This window comes from Hyperoodon ampullatus (genome assembly GCF_949752795.1).
Source record: "Hyperoodon ampullatus genome assembly, chromosome: 2".
Taxonomy (NCBI): domain Eukaryota; kingdom Metazoa; phylum Chordata; class Mammalia; order Artiodactyla; family Ziphiidae; genus Hyperoodon; species Hyperoodon ampullatus.
This window is the reverse complement of record NC_136915.1, coordinates 4,485,737-4,504,824: the sequence shown is the minus strand read 5'-3', so window position 1 is coordinate 4,504,824 and position 19,088 is coordinate 4,485,737. Positions and strand designations below refer to the sequence as shown.

The following is a 19,088-nucleotide window of genomic DNA, read 5'->3' as shown; positions in this document are numbered from 1 at the left end:
GATGGTTCCTGGCTCCCCGTTTTGTGCACCCACGTGCCTCCCATCTCGGCCATGAATGCTCCTTTACGGGAAACCGCCCCCAATTTCCTCTCAGGGCTGATCTGAGAAGGCGAGTACCGGTCGCGGCCTCCCGAACAGCCGGGCGCGGGCAGGGGGAAGGCCGCATTCAAACACGCGCCACGCGGGGCGAGGCTGACCCTCGAGGCCGCCCAGCCCCGCACCGGCTCCGCCCAGCCGCCGCCGAACCTTCTGGAAGCGGCGCCCCACCAAGGCCCCGCCGCCGCCAGAACCGGACGCCTGGGGAGCCGGCGCCGGCCCGGGGGCGGGACGAGGGCGGGTGCGAAGGGCGGGGCTTCGCAGGAGGCTGCGTTCGATTCGCCGCCGGCGCACAGGCCCCGCCTCTCCGGCGCAATGGCTCCGCCTCTCCCCTCCCCCTCCACGGCACCGCCCGGGCTAATTCATTCAGCGCCGGGCCTGCCAGACACCTGCGCGCTCCCTCAGGCTCCCGCCGCCGCCGCCACCATGTCGGGCCCCGCCGCCGAGACCCCGTCCGCCATCCAGATCTGCCGGTAAGAGGGGCGCGCGGAGGGCGGGCGGCCAGGACTCCGAGTCGCCGCCCGGGCCTGGCCGACGCCCACCGACCCCGCGCCTTCCCCTCCCCAGTCGCCGCCCCCGCCGGGCCGGTCGCCTCCGGACCCCGCCCGCCCGCCGCGGCCGGGATGCGCCTCGGCTGCCGCAGATCCGGCAGCTTCCCCGCGCGCCGCCGCGCCGGCCTCCGGCGCATCTGCGGGGCGGCGCCGAGGTCACGCAGGCCGTTTGCGCGAGGAAGCGGCGCAGCGCCCTTCCCCGGGCGGGGGTCGGAGCGCAGCCCCACCACGTCCCGCACCGCCCGTTGCTCGAGCGCCCCGGAGCCCCAGCCCAGGTCCCAGTGAGCCCCCTAATTCGGGGTCGTTATCCGGGCGGCGTTTCAAAGCCAACCGGATCCCTCGACATGTGAGGCGCAGGTAACCCGCTCGCTGGGCGGCGGCCGGAGCCGGTTGAGCCCATCGGTGGGTGCCCGAGTGGGCGGGGGCTGCACATATGCGGTCCCTTCAGTGCCCTGCCACGGTTTTGGGCGGGAGGCCGCTGAAAACAGGAAGAACGGTAAATACCTTTCCCCTCTAACAGTTCACGGCTAAGAACAGAGGATGGTCCATTGAGCCCGGAAGCATCTCACACAAAGGGGGCAAGGGGTTGTTCTTGTCAGGGGACCATCCCTGCCTTCCGCCACCGGCACCGGTATATAGAGGGCCCTCGCCGGAGATCACGAGCCGGCTCATTTCCGACACATGCGGGAGGGCAGCCTCAAGGTTACTTTCCATTCCCTCGGAAAGGACGGAAGCAGGCATGGTGGCGTTGGAGCCTGAGCTAAGGAAGAGCAAGGAGGCTGGCAAAGCCGAACAGGCGCTGGGGCCTGCCACAGGGCCTGTGCCGCTTGATGCACTGTTGACAGTGACCCCGCCTTCCTGTTTGGGGGCCGGTGCCTCAGATTTGGAGACCGGGCGTCACACTGACCTTGGGTCCAAGCCAGGTTAGTTTCCTGTGGATGGTGACATCTCCTCGGAATAGGCAAAGGCTCGGCAGACAGTGCTGGATCGTGGGGTGCCCTGACCCCACCCCCACTTCTGACTGAGTCAAAGCCCTTTCCTGACCTCAAGGTCAGTTTTGACTTTTCTAGGGAGAAGAAATCTTTGGGGAAGCCTTGCGCCATTGATTTGTTATTGGCTGTGTGGCCATCTTGGCGCCACCCACTCCAGGTTCTGAGGGCAAATATAATAGAATATCGGGAGATATTGGGAGACAGACGGGCCTGGAATCAGGTCCTTGGATCGGTCTCTGCCTCATATTGGCCGGGTGACCTTGCAGTTCGTGATTTGCTAAGGGCTCGTAGCATCTCTCATCTCGCTTGGTTTGCCCAGCACCCCTGGGAGGGAGGATGGCAGGGAGCCCACCACTCTTGCCAGGAAAGAGGAAGCTGAGGTCCCGGGAGACCCATTGCCTCTGTAAGGTCATCCGGCCACGAGAGCCCGGGGCTGGGGGCGGGGAAGCACAGCTCCTGATGGGTCTTCTGCCTCCAGACCCACTTTCTTTCCACTGCGTTCCCCACAAAAGAACATACTGATTTCAATCTACTCGTGGAAGGCTGGGCTTTTATTTACTTCATCAGGATGATGAATAGCCCATCTATGCATACTACCTTTTTAAAAACCAGCCTCTAACATAGTTAATAGGCTTTTGGATAGCCTGGACACTTCCACGTGTACGCGCACACTTCTTCTTACCCACGGTGCTTGCTTGCCGGGCTGCCGCTCATATATTCACAATGGCATATTGTCTCTGACTGAGGACACGTGGGCAGGATACCTGGCTGAGGTGAGCCTCAGGTGGCCAACACAACTGCCCAAGGGAGTTGGAGGGGTTGTGATGAGGCCCGTGGTCACAGCGACTTGGCCCTGAGAAACCCCAGGACACTGGAGTGGATGTAGCAGGGTGGGGAGCCCTTTAAGGACATCTGAGCTGACACCCCATGTTGAAAGAGGAGCCTCCTGGCCTAGGGCAACCCAGCCCATGAATTTAACAAGCTTCACTGGACGCCTCCAAGGGGTGAAGTGCCCTGAGGGAGGGACAGGGACATGGAAAATTCAGTCCCCAGCTTAGCAGGTTCACAGTCTAGCAGGGAGAGGATGCCACACCCACCACCATCCTAGACGATTAAGAGGGTCCCATGCTCTCGGTTCAGAAGGAGGTGTTGAAGGGCTAGGGGCCCTAAAGTCTGGGGAGGGCAGTGGTCAGAGCCAGCTCTCCAGTCCTAGGCCTGGGTGTGAATGTGGCCTCTGCCCCTTGGAAGCTGCCTAACTTTCTGTGACCCGTTTTATCATGGGTTGTTCTGAGCGCTAAAGGAAGTGTATCTAGAGCCTGGCAGAATGGCTGGCACTTGTAAGTAAACGGAAGCTCTTTTTGTCTGAAAAGTGGGACCCAGGCTCAGGAAGCCAAGGGCCTAGGTTCAAATCCCAGCTCTGCCTCCTGCAGATGTGGGCTTTAGGCCTCAGTGTTCTTGTCTGTGAATCGGAGATAATAACAGTGCCTGTTTCACGGTGGCTGTGAGGATTAAAACCTTGGGCATAGTGCTGGGCAGTTGAAAACAGAGTGGGGAGTTGACCCCTGAGAGCCCAGACTTTGGACAGCCAGACCACTGCGGTGTGCTGTACCCTCCTGTGCCCCCTACAGTGGAAGCGTGGAGTCCTCACCGCTGGACTGTGGGGAATTCCCATGTCCCTCCTTCTTTTTATCGAGCCCTACAGATGCAGGCTCTGGACAGCATTTAAAGTCTCAGAAGAGCATTTTTCTTTTGGTTTATTCTGAATGATGTTAGTTCACATTTTGTTAGCAAATTGCTTTTTTCCTTGTCGGACTCAGAGTTCTAGAATGTCAGAATCAGAATGACCCTAGGAGCCCCCAGCCCAACTCCGTTATTTTACCGATGGGGGAAAATGAGGCTCTCAGAGGGTAAAGACTTGGCCTAGGGTGGCCTCGGACCCTGACGGCCAAGGGAGCGAAGGCAGCTGGTGGGTTGTTCCCTGGCCGGTGTTCCATTGTCGTGCTTCTCCACTCCTCAGCCTCACGTCCACATCTGGTTGTGAGGCTGGATCATGGCATCAGTGCGGGCCCCTAGTAGGAGCCCCTGGGTGCTGGTCACGGTGAAGTTGAAGGACATGTCCCATACCAGGTTGGTGGAGAGTACAGCGTCCACTAGAACTTTCTGCGGTGGTGGAGATGCTCCACGTCTGCGCTGTCCAGTACGCTCGGCACTAGCCGCCAGTGGCCAATGAGTGCCTGAAATGCAGTCAGACATGGAGGAACTGAATTTTTAATTGCATTCATTTAAATTTATTTAAATGTATACGGGCTGGCCTCCTGTGGCTGGTGGCTACTTCATGGGACAGTGCAATAAGTAGAGGAATTTAAAAACCAGAACTCCTGGTAGGCCTCTGAGGGGCAGGGTTTCCTAAGGGAAGCTTGGAAGCTTTCTGGGGACTGTAGGCAGCTCTCCCAACAACAGAGCTAAGGGAGGGGGACCTTGGCAGGTACGTGGCCCAGGGCAGATGCCCTGGAGTCCTTTGTAGGTAGATGTGTGAGGTCCGCAGAGTTTCCTTTCGCTTGCCCTGCTTGTAGGTGTAGATCCACTAGGAAGTGTCTTCAGCTCAGGGATTGCTTTGTTCACTGCTGTACCATGAATGCCCAGCAAAGTGCCTGGCATCTGGTAGATGTGCCAATAAAGATTAGTGGAATGGACTTGAATTTTTGTACAAGCACACCCTCGTTTTATTGCGTCTCACTTTATTGCACTTTGAATGTATCGCTGTGTTTTTTTTTTTTTTTTTTTTAACAAATTGAAGGTTTGTGGCAACTTTGTGTTGTCAGGTGATGGTTAGCATGTTTTGGCGATAAAGTTTTTTTAACTAAAAAATTTTTTTATTGACGTATAGTTGCTGTACAGTATTACATAAGTTACAATATAGTGATTCCCAATTTTTAAAGGTTATACTCCATTTATAGTTATTAGAAAATATTGGTTATATTCCTCATGTCATAGATATAAAATAAAGTGTTTTTTAAATTATTACACATTTGATAGCGTAAACATAACTTTTATATGCACTGGGAAGCCAGAATAGTCATGTGACTTGCTTTATCTTCGAGGTTTGCCCGTTTGGAATTTTTTCTCTTTGGGGCTTTGTCTTTGGGTTTACAGGGAAGTCAGTGAAAACATAGAATCTGAGTTACAGAAACCGCACTTGGAGTTAGTATTCTGGCACATTCCATAATGCGATGCACAGTGCTGGCTCCCTTCCTGCGGGGATGCAGGAGCTGTGGGTGAAGATGCAGTCTTTGCAGCCCAGGGAGCCTGTGGTGGGCCAGGCTGTGCTCACCCACCATCCAGCCTCCCCGTCAGTGGGCCAGGCAGCCTGGCATCGCCCTCGCCTTGGCACCACTGCTTCCCAGCTCCCTGGTTTCAGTCAGGCCAGGAGTTGCTTCCCCCTGTGGGTGGTGCTTCTCTGGGTGGGGCCCAGCCTGGGGTGACTATGACCTGTGCCTCCCGGTCCACTTTCTTTCACTCTCGGGGGTATCCTGAGGAGGAGGGTAAATTATATGGTCACCCCGCCTGTGGGCTACCTACATCTGAATAACTGAGGAAACTTATTATAAATACTGATTTGCTGCACGCAAGTTATGCTTCAGTAGAAAAGTCAACAACATGCAGATTTAAAAAAAAAAGAAAATTATTTTTTTATTTGGTTGCACTGGGTCTTAGTTGTGGATGGCAGGCTCCTTATTTGTGGCTCACGGGCTCCTTAGTTGCGGCAGGCGGGCTCCCCAGTTGTGGCACGCGAACTCTCAGTTGCAGCATGCATGTGGGATCTAGTTCCCTGACAAGGGATTGAACCCGGGTCCCCTGCACTGGGAGTGTGGAGTCCCATCCACTGAGCCACCAGGGAAGTCCCCAAAATGCAGATTTTAAAACATCTATGAGATACTTGGGGAAACGTGAATAGTCCCTTGACAGTTAGGGATACTAAGGAATTTCTGGTGGTTTTTTTGGCCCTGCCACGAGGCCTGCAGGACCCTAGTGATCTCGGAGAGGCAGCAGCAGTGAGTGGTGGCTTGAAGCGAGATCTTAGTTCCCCGCCCAGGAATTGAACCTGGGCAGCCTGGATGAAAACCAGGAATCCTAGCCACTAGTTCACCAGGGGCTAGAGCCTAGAAGCAAAGTTCCCCTGGCTCTTACCCCCACTGAAAAATGCATTTCTCAAGGAGGCAAAAAAGTGTAAAAACAGGTACCAAGTTTATCATTAGAGACATAACACAACACATGGGAGAGCTCACAGAGAAACAGTTTAGTTAAGACGGAAGCAGGGCAGAGATGCACACCCGGAGAGAAAGGGCGTGGGCATCCCCCCCAGTGAGGAGGAACAGTGAAGAGGTGGCCAAGTCATTTATATGGGGCAGTTCTTCCGGGTCTTTGTTTACCTTTGGCCAATTATCTGGTTTCTTTTTCCACACCTGACCTGCCCTAGGACCCTCCCCAGCCTGTGTGCACAACTTTTTTCCAAGATGGATTCCGGCCCAGGGGCCTATGGGGGGCCTTGGCATCACCTATTCTGGGTGACTTTTGACCCCCAAGGAGCCTTTCTGCACAGGTGCAATGTCTCCCTTGCCCCAGGGATGGGAAATATAAGACCTCTTGATCTTTTACTCAAGCAAGGTTTAGCCCCTCTCTGTTCCTGCCGTGACTGTTATCTTAAAGTGTCCACAGGAGACCAAGTCCAGCTATTTACCCTGTTTCTCTTGTTATTTCTATCTCGAAGGGCAGACCGGAGGCTGGTCATAAATATCTAACCTGGAGCCCACCTATCTCCTGTCTCAGGAAATGCAAACAGGAGGCTAGATGTAAGTGTCCAACCTGAAGCCCACCTTTTCCTGCCCCAAGAAATGTGAACAGGAGGCCAGTTGTAAATGCCTAGCCTGGAGCCCATCTATCTCCTGCCTCACTAGTTCCCCGACCAGGGTTCTAGGTATCGAACCTGAGCCCCCTGCAGTGGAAGCGAGAAGTCCTAACCACTGGACCGCCAGGGAATTCCCCACCCCACCCCCCGCTTTTTTTTTAAGGTGAGGTAATTGTATTGTAGTTATGCTTTTTTAAAAAAACAACCTTTACTGAGGTATAATGTATGTGCCATAAAATGCACCCTTTTGTTTTTTTTTTTTTTTTTTTTTGCGTTACGCGAGCCTCTCACTGTTGTGGCCTCTCCCGTTGCGGAGCACAGGCCCCGGACGCGCAGGCTCAGCGGCCATGGCTCACGGGCCCGGCTGCTCCGCGGCATGTGGGATCTTCCTGGACCGGGGCACGAACCCACGTCCCCTGCATCAGCAGGCGGACCCTCAACCACTGCGCCACCAGGGAAGCCCAAATGCACCTATTTTTAATGTATGGTTCACTTTTGACAAATGTGTACACCTGTGTAATGATCACAGTTGTGACATAGAACTTTTCCATCACCTCAAAAAGTGCCTTCCTGGGGACTTCCCTGGGGGCACAGTGGTCAAGAATCCGCCTGCCAAAGCGGGAGACACGGGTTCGAACCCTGGTCCGGGAAGATCCCACATGCCGCGGAGCAACTAAGCCCGTGCACCACAGCTCCTGAGCCTGTGCTCTAGAGCCCTAGAGCCACAACTACTGAGCCCGCATGCCACATTACTGCAGCCCGAGCGCCTAGAACCCGTGCTCCGCAATAAGAGAAGCCACTGTAATGAGAAGGCGATGCACCACAATGAAGAGTAACCCCCGCTCGCTGCAACTAGAGAAAGCCCACGCGCAGCAACCAAGACCCAACACAGCCAAAAATAAATAAATAAATAAGTGATAAATTAATTAATTACATTTCTAAAAAAATAAAGTGCCTTCCTGCCCCTTTGCAGTTGGTTTCCTCCCAGCTCTGGCCCCTGGTAAACAGGTCTGCTTCCTATCACTAGTTTTGCCTTTTCTAGAATTTCTCATCAATGGAGTCATAGACTCAGCATGATGCTTGTGAGTTTCACGTGTGTGTGTGTGTGTGTGAGGTGTGTGTGTGTGTCAGTGATTCTTGCTGTTGTTGCCTAGTAGTCTTCATTATCTCTTTATCAGACAGTGAACATTTGAGTTCTTTCCAGCTTTGGGCAGTTATGAAAACAGTTCACAGTTGCAGATTTCAAAACATTTAGGGTGTAGCTGAGGAAACTTGAACGCTTACTTGATACTTAGTGATATTAAGAGGAGCTCCTGGGCTTCCCTGGTGGCACAGTGGTTAAGAATCTGCCTGCCAATGCAGGGGGCACAGGTTCGAGCCCTGGTCTGGGAAGATCCTACATGCCATGGAGCAACTAAACCCATGTACCACAGCTACTGAGCCTGCACTCTAGAGCCCACGAGCCACAACTGCTGAGCCCGCGTGCCACAACTACTGAAGCCCGTGCGCCTAGAGCCCGTGCTCCACAACAAGAGAAGCCACCGCAATGAGAAGCCCACGCACCACAACAAAGAGTAGCCCCCGCTCACCACAACTAGAGAAAGCTGTGCGCAGCAGCGAAGACCCAACGCAGCCAAAAATAAATAAATAAATAAATTTATTTTTTAAAAAAATAGAAAAAGAGGAGCTCCTTTCTGCTTGCTAGATGGGATGCTGTCTGATTCACGAATTGTTGAATAAAGCCAATTAGAAAAAAGTTATATTAAGGAGTTCGGATTTTAGATGGGATAATTGTTTTGTGATTCTGTTTTTATTTTTATTTTTTGGCCGCACCACCTGGCTTGTGGGATCTTAGTTCCCTGACCAGGGATTGAACCCGGGGCCCCCGGCAGTGAGAGCACTGAGTCCTGACCACTGGACTGCCAGGGAATTCCTGTGGTTCTGTTTTCAAACGGAGTCTTTATCTTTCCGAGGGAATGCTGAGATATTTACGTGTTGTGATCTGAGCGCAGGTTGGAAAAGAATTTCCAGACACAAGGCAGAATGTAAGGAAGACAGAGTTTATTAAAGAGAAGTGTTGCTGCAAGAACAGCTGGCCGACTTCCTGGTAGCCAGGGAAAGTCGACAATGAGTATGGGTTGCTTGTCTGTTTTATAGCCAGGGAACCTGCGAGTCATCTGCTAACTGGGCAGAGTATGTATACTTTCAGCGTGCCGAGCGGGAGGAAAACTGGGCAAATGTCTTTCCTTATATGGGATGGGAAAGGGACAGGGCATGCTGCTTGGGAGGGCTCTGGGACATGGCAGTGGTCCCATTGTGACAGAGTGATGGGAGTCCTGTAACTCTTTGTTCCGGCAATATTGGCCCTTTGAGTTTATCTTGTTCTTTGTCCTTGGAGCACACTACATTCCCCCCTCTCTTTATTTACAGGCCAATTCTTTGGCCCTATTGGATACCCTGCTCACGTCTACATACCTGCCTAGCTCCTTCTCAGGTGTTCGGGAACTCTTTCTGTAAGGAGAAGGGGGTGACAATCTCTCTGGCTACTTCCTGCTGGACAGGGGTATTGTGGGGCCCTGGGTCCCAATGCCCACTCTCTATCAGGGTATATTTACGGAGGGAGATGAGATCCTGCAGAATGATCAGGCAGCTTGTTCCAGAGTATTCCGTGTGCCAACTGGCTGGTACTCTTGTTGTAGCACCATCTGGAACTGAATCTTTTGAACCTGTCAGGAGATGAATTGAGATAATGTGTTAATAATGCAGGGGCCAAACAACAAAACAAAGGCTATCAGGATTAATGGTCCCAACAAGGGCAATAGCCATGTCCATATCTGGATCCCCATAGAGGAGAGGAGGTTCGAAAGCCAGCTTGGGGCCCTGTCCTGCTCTCTCTTTTACATCTTCTATTAATTTGATGTTTTTCTTTAGAATCTGAAGGTCTTCTTCAACCTGGCCAGAGGTATTAATATAGAAGCAGCAGGTCTCATTTAGCGGGGCACAGACACCCCCACCTCAGCTGTTATAACATTAAGGGCCCTCCTATTTTGTAAAACCACTTCGGCCAGAGAGCCTAGGGCTGACTGCTGTCCCTCAGTGGCTGCTACTGTAGCCTTCCAAGGTTCCTGGACCATGATGGTGAGATGGACAACGCTCCTCTCTAAGGGGTATGCCTGCAAACCAGGAGAGCCCTCTAAACATGCTACATATTATTTCAGGCTGATCAAGAACTGGGTTATCATAAGCATGTCCCCACCAAGCAGGGGTTCATTTTTGTCTCTCCAGGACAGGTCTTAAGGCCTCTTCGAGGAAGGACCCAAGGCTGGGAATGCCTCCTGAGGAAGCTAAATCCTTTGTAGTCATAATGGTCGCCTCTGGGACCACAGCAATAATTGTGCAGGAGCCCCTCCAAAGTGTGGGAAGATCCAGATAGACCCCATTACCACATAGAAATGAAAATCCAGGGCTTCCCTGGTGGCGCAGTGGTTGAGAGTCCGCCTGCCGATGCAGGGGAAACGGGTTCGTGCCCCGGTCTGGGAAGATCCCACATGCCGCGGAGCGGCTGGGCCCGTGAGCCATGGCCGCTGGGCCTGTGCGTCCGGAGCCTGTGCTCCGCAACGGGAGAGGCCACAACAGTGAGAGGCCCACATACCGAAAAAAAAAAAAAAAAAAGAAAAAAGAAAATCCAGTGCCTCTCAAGGATACCCCTGCTGTGGGTCCCCAGAGCCAGGCCCTGACCTTTTGGGAGTTTTCCTCTGGAAAGAGACTGGGGTCCCATGGCCTAGGGTTATATTGGGAAGGCCAAACTCCGAGGAAATAATCATCTACACATAAAGGGGAGAATCCGGGCTCTGAGTGATGATGAGTGTGACGGGCGGATTGGCATAACAAATTTCTGAATATTCGCTGAATTATGTTATATTTTGGAGGAGAATCTTGCCGGGAGGTTAAACTAAGTAAATGTCTGGTGGTCACACCGATCCCCACATATTTAGTTCCCAGGACCGAGCTGTTTATGGGGATATGGTCTTCATTAATATATTTCTTAGTCACATTTTTCCTTGAATTTCCCCAACACAAAGCGAAATTACCTTCATGTACATTATATTTATTTTCCTCGGACCAGGGATCCCACTCCAGGCTAGTCTGATTAAAATTGAGGGTGTAGTTACAAAGAGAGTCATTTACCCGGCCCCAGATGGGTCCCCAACCATCCAGGTTTTGGAAACAGAGCTGTGCCTCGTCTGCCCAAGCTTGGGCTGATGCCCATATCCTGTTTTTCTCTTCATGAGTACAACAAGCAGTCAGGACTGCATGAATGTCTTGCCGGGTCAGGTCAGAGGCTATGGTGAGGGCCTGAAATTCCTTAGTAAAGGTGGTGGGATCCAGACTGAAGGAACCTAACTTGTTTTGAATTTGGGAAATGTCCGACATGGGAAAGGGAACATGGACTCTTAATAGTGCCCATGTCTCCATTTGCTACTTCCCTTAAGGGAAGCATATTAGAATCTGTTTCCTGGCATTGGGCAGTCCTCGATCTTGTGTGGGGAGGGAAGAGAGGGGGCTTTCGCCCTGATAAGGGGGTGGCTGTTGGGAGCTGTGGGTTGAGGCGGGGGCAGGGGCTGAAGCAAAGGGGGTTGATGTGGGGGACAGGAAAGGTCGAGTAGAGGGTCGCCTGGGAGATCTGCTGGAGAGGGAGGCAGAGGGGGTGGGGGGATAAGGTGGCAACAGAAGACACATGGCGGCACGAGTCCCTCGGCTCCGGATTCTAAGGGCCATAAAGCTCTGGACATAAGGAACCTCTGAGTCCTTTCCTTGTTTCCGGCAAAAGAGATCAAGTTGGAGGATCGTGTCATAATTTAGTGTGCCGTTAGGAGGCCACTGTTCTCGGTCCCCCAGTTTATACTGGGGCCAAGCCGTATTACAAAGGAAAATGAGCCTCTTCTTTTTGAGATTCTCAGGGTCAAAATTTTCCAGTTCCTAAGGATGCAACCGCGGGGTGAGTCTGAGGGAGGCTCCCGAGATGTACCAGAACCCGTTCTTAGCCTGTGTGCCGTAGAACAGGGGTTCTGAGAGTCACCGGCTGACAGAGAGGCGTCCCCTTTGTCCCAGTGATCTCTCCGTGCGACTAAGGCACAAAATAGGCTGACCTTCCCAACAGTCGCGTCCGACCGTGAGAGGTGACCCCTGAGCATTCGACTAAGGCACCTGGTGACTCGGGCAGGGCAAGAAAGAAAACAGAGAGATTCCCGGGACCCACCGGGTGACCCCCCGCTTGGCGATGCCCTGAAACGTGAAAGGCACTCCAGGGACGGCTCAGAGGCAACGCCTAGGCTCCTGTAAGTCAATCCGGACCGAGAAAAAGGTGAAAGTGTAACAGAGAAGACAGGCTGAGGAATCGGCCTCGTAGTCCTGCCGGGCAGGTGGCGGCCAAGGGGAGGGGGGCTCAGTGTTCTGCTTGAACCAATATGTGCCTCACGGTGCACGGAAGATGTCTTGCTGGGGACAGACGCTCTAACAGCCTGGTCCATTCCATGACTCCCTTATCCTTTCACGGGAGTCTTCAAGCGGCAGGTGCCCTAATGGCTTTTAAATGCCTGACCCGTGCCCGCACAATACCAATCGGCCTAGTCCTCAGTCAGGAGGAAGACAGAGGGACCCTCACCCGTTCTGGGCGGCAGTTACTGGGGCGAAGTGAGCGTGGAGCCTTCGGAACACACCAGGGTGTGACCCTGGCCAGAGTCCTCCGTTGCTTCCACGGCAACTTGCCTGTTCCCAGAGGGTCTCAAGAAATGAGGAGAGGGGCTTCCCTGGTGGCGCAGTGGTTGAGAGTCCGCCTGCCGATGCGGGGGACACGGGTTCGTGCCCCGGTCTGGGAAGATCCCACATGCCGCAGAGCGGCTGGGCCCGTGAGCCATGGCCGCTGGGCTTGCGCGTCCGGAGCCTGTGCTCTGCAATGGGAGAGGCCACAACAGTGAGGGGCCCGTGTACTGCAAAAAAAAAAAAAAAAAGAAATGAGGAGAGGAGGTGGGGAAAGAGATCCCCCAAGAGATATCCCCGTACGGGCCACCACAATGTCATGGTCCGAGCGTGGGTTGGAAAAGAATTTCCAGACACAAGGCAGAATGTAAGGAAGACAGAGTTTATTAAAGAGAAGGGTTGCTGCAAGAACAGCTGGCCGACTTCCTGGTAGCCAGGGAGAGTCGACAACGAGTATGGGTTGCTTGTCTGGTTTTTTTTTTTTTTTTTTTTGCGGTACGCGGGCCTCTCACTGTTGTGGCCTCTTCCATTGTGGACCACAAGCTCCAGACGCACAGGCTCAGCGGCCATGGCTCATGGGCCCAGCCGCTCCGCGGCATGTGGGATCCTCCCGGACCGGGGCACAAACCCGTGTGCCCCGCACCGGCAGGTGGACTCCCAACCACTGCGCCACCAGGGAAGCCCCGCTTGTCTGTTTTTATAGCCAGGGAACCTGCGAGTCATCTGCTGACTGGGCAGAGTATGTATACTTTCAGCGTGCTGAGCAGGAGGAAAACTGGGCAAATGTTTTTCCTTATATGGGATGGGAAAGGGACAGGGCATGCTGCTTGGGAGGGCTCTGGGACATGGCAGTGGTCCCATTGTGACAGAGTGATGGGAGTCCTGTAACTCTTTGTTCCGGCAATATTGGCCCTTTGAGTTTATCTTGTTCTTTGTCCTTAGAGCATACCACCCTGACTCCAGTCGCTAGTTCCCCTCTCAAGGGCCGTGAAAGCTTCCAGTTTCCCTGGCCTCCCTCCAGGGTTGGTCTACACGGGGCCTGCAGGTGTAGTCACCTGGTTCCCATCATTCTGCGCTTTGCCTTTTTTCATCTAACAGTGCTTCTCCTAGACCGTTCCTCCCTCTTGCTTAGGGCTGTGCACTCTTGTGTTGTGTGGATATAAATTAATCTGAGTCCCTTATTGGTGGACATTTAGGACACGGCCAGTCTTTGCATGATAAACAGCTTTGCAGTGAGTAACCTTGAACACACGTGGTTTAATCATGTGTGCAAACATCTGTAGGGTGAATTCCTCTCAGTGGAATGGCTGGCTTAGAGCAGCCTATGCATCTGGAGTTTGGACGGATAACGGTAACACCAGGTTGCCCTCCGGGAGGTTGTATCCACTCATGCTCCCCATTCATCGATGAGCCCCTAGGGACAGGTGGGCCCAGGCAGGGCAGTGGGAAGGCCCGGGTGTGCCTGGCCAGCAGCGCTGGTCTGGGCAGGTGCAGCTTGGAGCCCTGCAGGACAGTGGGAGATCAGGCGAGGAAAGTTCCAGATCCCTGAGGGCTTCAAACGCCTCACTAGGAAGTTGAATCTTTTGTTTTTCTGGCCACCCCGCAGGGCATGCAGGATCTTAGTTCCCTGACCAGGGATCAAACCCACTCCCCCTGCGGTGGAAGCTGGGAGTCACTGGATCACTGGGGGGAGTTGGATGTTGAATCTTTATTCCGTAGGAGGGTCCCTGGAGGGTCTGAGCAGGGGCAAGCACTCCTGCTTAAGAAGAGGGACTCTTGGGGCAGTGGGGTGGGCGGTGGGTTAGGACTGGGAGGCAAGAGGCAGACGAAGAAGACCCCCCACCCCTGGTCCCCAAGTGACTCCCCACATACCAGCCCTGCCTCGGTCTCCCTGAAGCCGCCCCATCCCCCAGGACAAGTGCAGATGCTGTCCCCAGCCAGCCCCAGGCCCTCGTGACAAGCTCCTGGCTCCATCGTCCCGCTCCCCTCTTCACCCCCATCTCCCCACAGGCTGCTGGCCAGCGTTGGGGGGTTGTCATCTGTTTCTGGACCCACCGAGCTCTCCCAGCGCAGGGGCCTTCCCCTGAGATGCGGCCTCTTCCTGGAACATCCCCCGCCCCCTGTCCCTGGCTCAGCCCTGCTCCCGCTCCGGGACTTGGCCCCGGTGTCACGTCCTCTGCGAAGTTTTCCCAGGCGTCCAGGTGAGGGGCTGCCCCTTCTGGGAGTGACTCCTTGACCCGGGTCTGTGCAGCTTCCTTTCGCGCTCCTGTCATCAGCTTTGTGTCTGCCCCGGGGGGGAGTGGAGTCCGGGTGTTGTCTACTTCGGTTAGCCATGGGCCCAGCCCTGGCCATCTCATCCTGTGCTCTGGGACAGGAGCAGCTGGAGTAGAAGGGGAGGGGCAGTGGGTGACATGGTGACATTCAGATGCCACTGCTGGGAGGGCAGGGGCAGTGGAGGATGGTGAAGAGGATGCGTGGGGTGTGGGCCCGCTCACCAGAGGCGGTGTCTGTGCCACCAGCTGGACGAGAGGACGTGAGGGGTGGGAAGCTGGAAGGGCTCCCTGGGCTGACCTTCCACTTTCCTCTGAAGTTTCTGGGGTCTGAGGAGCGAGGGAGTTGCAGGTTGGCATGGGCAGAGGGGCAGAGAGAGGTGGGAGGGAGAATGGGTCACACAGCGTCTCCCCCAGGACTGGGTCAGCCCGCCACCTGCTCTGCCCGCCGGCCCCCCGCCCCCCCGAGCCCGCCTGCGTGGGGTTGAAACATTTCAGTCGGGCGAGGCCAGTCAAATATCAGGAGATGTCACGTTAGACTCTGGATTGCCAGCTTCTCTTGAAAACCCAGAGCTTCGGCATCCTGGACTCAGACGCCTGCACGGCCGCAGCCGGCCAGCGTGCGCGCCCAGTACTGCCCCGTTGCGTCCCTGCTCAGACACCCGTGGGCAGCGCCACGTGGCATCGTGCTTGGTCTGCTGGGCTGTCTTGTCTTCTTTTTTAATAGTGAAGCACTTTTCATACCCATGTCTTTACTAAAAGTGGGAAAACAAAAGCTCCACAGAGGGGCCGCGTGTTCTCCTGGCGGCCCTCCTTCCTCCCAGTCCTGCCTGGAGGCGACACGCGTTGGGGGAGCTCTGGGGAAGGTGGGTAGAGGAGGACCCTGCCCAGCAGCTCCTGCGCCCTTTGGAGGGAGGGAGGGCAGGTGTGGGATCACAGCTCAGCATGCGGATGGAGGCCAGGAAGGAACCACGGTGAGGCCGTGGGGAAGGAGTCTTGATTTGGGGCCACAGGAACGGGGTGAGTGAGCTGGGCTCTGGCCCCCCTGTGTCTGCAGGAACTGCAGAGCCGAGTCAGGGTCAGGTCCTGGGGGAAGGTTTGTGTCTGCGCTGCCTGTCTGGGTGGCCAGCCAGCCTGGAGGTTTAGGACGGTCCTTGGGGCAGGACCCAGGGTGACCAGGACGGGAGGGGGCTGGAGAGTATGCAGTCTGGAGCGCCTGGCATTTACGCCTAAGTGCCCAGGGACCCCGGGGGCATTGGGATGTTGATGGCGTGGGGTCCCCAGGGACCCCCAGTGTGGCAGGGTGGCGCAGGCGCCATCCCCTGTTCTCCTATTTCAGAGGCCACCTCCTTATCAGTCCCTCCCTCGTCAGGGCCCTGCCGGATGCAAGCACTTCCTTCTGCCCCCTGGGGCCCTCTTTCTGCACTTCTCCCCCTGGCCCTGCATCCCTCTGCACCAGCCTGGCGTGGGCAGCCCCACTTTACAGACCGGGAAAGGCAAGCCCACAGAAAGGAACCAGGCTCCGCCAGAGGCAGGCTCTGGTACTCCTGGTGTCAAAACGTTTCGGTCCTCACCTGTCTGGAACCCCCATCCAGCCCTTACCCCACCTGGGCATCCACCAGGCACCGGTTCCCGCACGCAGAGATGCACTGTCTGTTCTTTACTAAGTTGAAAACAAATACAAAGGAAAGAGTCTGATACAGCCGTTTTGTTATTTGAATTGGCTACCTCTTCACTCAAGCTGAAAAAAAACCACAACTCTAGTATAAGCTCGGATTTTTTAAACTTTTAAAATTTTTAAATTATTTTATTTTTTTCAGTTTTATGGATATATGATTGACATATAAAACTGTACAACATGGTGACTTGGCATATGTGTGTGTGGTGAAATGATCACCGCAGTAAGTTCGGTTAACACCCATCATCTCACATCGCTGTAATTTCTTTTTCTCGTGATGAGAACTTTTGAGATCTGCTCTCTCGGTAACTTTCAAATATATGACATAGTCTTGTTAACTTTAGTCACCATGCTGTACGTTACATCCCCGTGAGTTATTTTATAACTGGAAGTTTGTACCTTTTGACCCCCTTTTCCTGTTTTAACCCATGCCCCCCGGAACCGCTCCGGTCTCTGGCAACCACCAGTCTGTTCTCTGTATCTATGAGTTTGAGCTTTTTAGATTCCACGTATAAGTAAAATGATGGAGTTTTTGTCTTCTTCTGTCTGACTTATCTCATGGAGCTTAATTGCCTTCCAGGTCTATCCATGTTGTTGCAAATGGCAGGATGTCCTTCTTTTTTATGGCTGAATTATACACACACGCACACACACACACACACACACACACACCCCCATGTCTGCTTTGTCCATTCATCCATCAGTGGACACTTAGGTTGTTTCATGTCTTGGCTACTGTAAATAACGCTACAGGGAACGTGGGGCTGCAGGTATCTCTAAAAGAGAGTGATTTCATTTCCTTCAGATTAATACCCAGAAGTGGGACTGCTGGATCAAATGATAGTTCTAGTCTTAATTTTTTGAGGAACCTTCAGGCTGTTTTCCACAGTGGCTGCACCAGTTTACACTCCCATCAGCCGTGCACAAGGGTTCCCTTTTCTCCACATCCTTGTCGGCACTTGTTTCTTGTCTTTTCGATAAAAGCCATTCTAACAGGTGTGACGTGAGATCTCATTGTGTTGGGTTTTTTTTTTTTTAATGTTTTTATTTTTTGGCCGCACCACGCGGTGTATGGAATCTGAGTTGCCTGGCCAGGGATCGAACCCACGTGCCCTGCTTTGGAAGTGAGGAGTCTTAACCACTGGACCACCAGGGAAGTCCCCTCGTTGTGGTTTTGATTTACATTTCCCTGATGGTTAATGATGTTGAGTATCTTTCTATGTGCCTGTTTGGAAAAATGTCCATTCAGATCCTCTGCCCATTTTTTAATTGGGTTGTTTGTTTGTTTTGCTATTGTATGAGTTCTTTATGTATTTTGGATATTAATGTTTTCTCCCATCCCACAGGTTATCTTTTCATTTTGCTGATGGCTTCCTTTGCTGTGCAGAAGCTTTTTAGTTTGATGTAGTCTCACTTGTTTCTTTTTGCTTCTGTTGCCTTTGTTTTTGGTGTCAAATCTAAAAAAATTATCGCTAAGGCCTATGTTTTCTCCTAGGAGTTTTATGGTTTCGGGTCTTGTGTTCAAGTTTTTAATCTATTTTGAGTTGATTCAAAAATCTTTTTAAATGAAAATTTGAGAAGCCAAGTGACGCTTCTTTCCTGTGCTCTGGGGGTTCCCCTGGTCACTGCTTGGTGACCGTCGCGGCTGCCCCTGAGCCAGTGATGAAGGCGAGAAGCAGGGGGCCTGAATGCCCGCACCCCAGGATGAAGGGGTGACATCTGGGGATGGGCGACAGGTACAGACAGCTGTCAGTCACCCCAGGATGTCGGTGCTCATTTGCTCCAGAAAACGGCAGCTACGGCGCTTTCTTGGAGCCTCCAGCCTTCCTGCGGTCAGTTGGCTGACACTTAGAGAAGAGGGAAGTGCTGGTGAACGTTTATGTCTGACCGTGTGCCAGGCACAGCCACGGAGCTTGTTATCTGCGTTGTCTCGAGTGATTCAGTCTTCCCCACCATCAAATGCGGTGCTGTTGTTCCTCTTTTACAGACAAGGAAGCGGAGAAGTGAGGGTTTGGGCAGCTTTGCTCAGGTCACCCAGCTAGTAAGAGTGGGAGCCAGGAACGATCTCTGAGTCTGCCTGAAAGGAGCCAGACCCGAAGGGCAGTGGAGCTCCGTGGCCCAGAGTGGGGGATCCGGCCTTGGGGGCCACGCTAGCCAGTGGGTTGGAACAGGCTGGGTGGGCCCAGGGATGCTGGGCACCTAGGAACCGCACACTCGCTCATTGCCTGGTACCCGTCTCTGGGCCTGAGGCTGGTGCAGGCAGATTTCATCAGCCAGACTGGAGTTTGGGAAAGTGCCAGCCTCTTTGGGGTTGCCCAAGGTAGGAGCACTAGGCTGGCTTGTTGGGAGTCCGGGGATTTCACGGGGCTTCCCCACTGCCCACGGCAAGGACAGGGTTTTTCTTCTTGGGGAAATGGGGTGGCATTTCAGTCCTTCCTGACCTTGGGGAGCTCCCAGCTCTCGATCCCAGGGAATCGGGCCCCTCTGGCACCCTCTCAGAGCCCAGGGGCAGGTGGTGAGCGGGCATGCACCTGCTGATGGGTCTGGATGCTGCGACTTGTTTCTGGTTCTCAGAACATCTGTGGCCGCACGAGGCCAGCTCCCCTGGGACTCCTGATGGAGGGGGTGGTCCTGGGAATCTGTCCATTTTCCAGGGGGTCAGAGCCTGTGTCCTTGTGCTCATTCAGCTCTGCTGGTCGTTGGCAGTCCTGGAAACCAGGAGGGGCGGGTGCGCTGGGCACCCCACAGCCGGGTCACCTTGCTGCCACACTCACGGCCTTTGAGGAAAGCCCCCGCCACCCGCCCTTCCTGGTACCTGCCAGGCCGGGTGCCTGC

The 19,088-nt window shown here is 54.0% G+C and overlaps 1 protein-coding gene across 1 annotated transcript in view; it reads left to right on the top strand.

The window, feature by feature from the left end:
* Positions 1 to 411: 411 nt before the first annotated feature.
* ACOT7 (acyl-CoA thioesterase 7) overlaps positions 412 to 19,088 on the top strand; it is a gene marked incomplete at its 5' end in the record, with an annotated part of 94,414 nt that continues 75,737 nt past the window's right edge. Inside the window, one exon of the mRNA XM_079697964.1 lies at positions 412 to 569. Within this exon, the coding sequence (XP_079554090.1) occupies positions 412 to 569 (158 nt within the window). The remainder of the gene's footprint in view (positions 570 to 19,088) is intronic.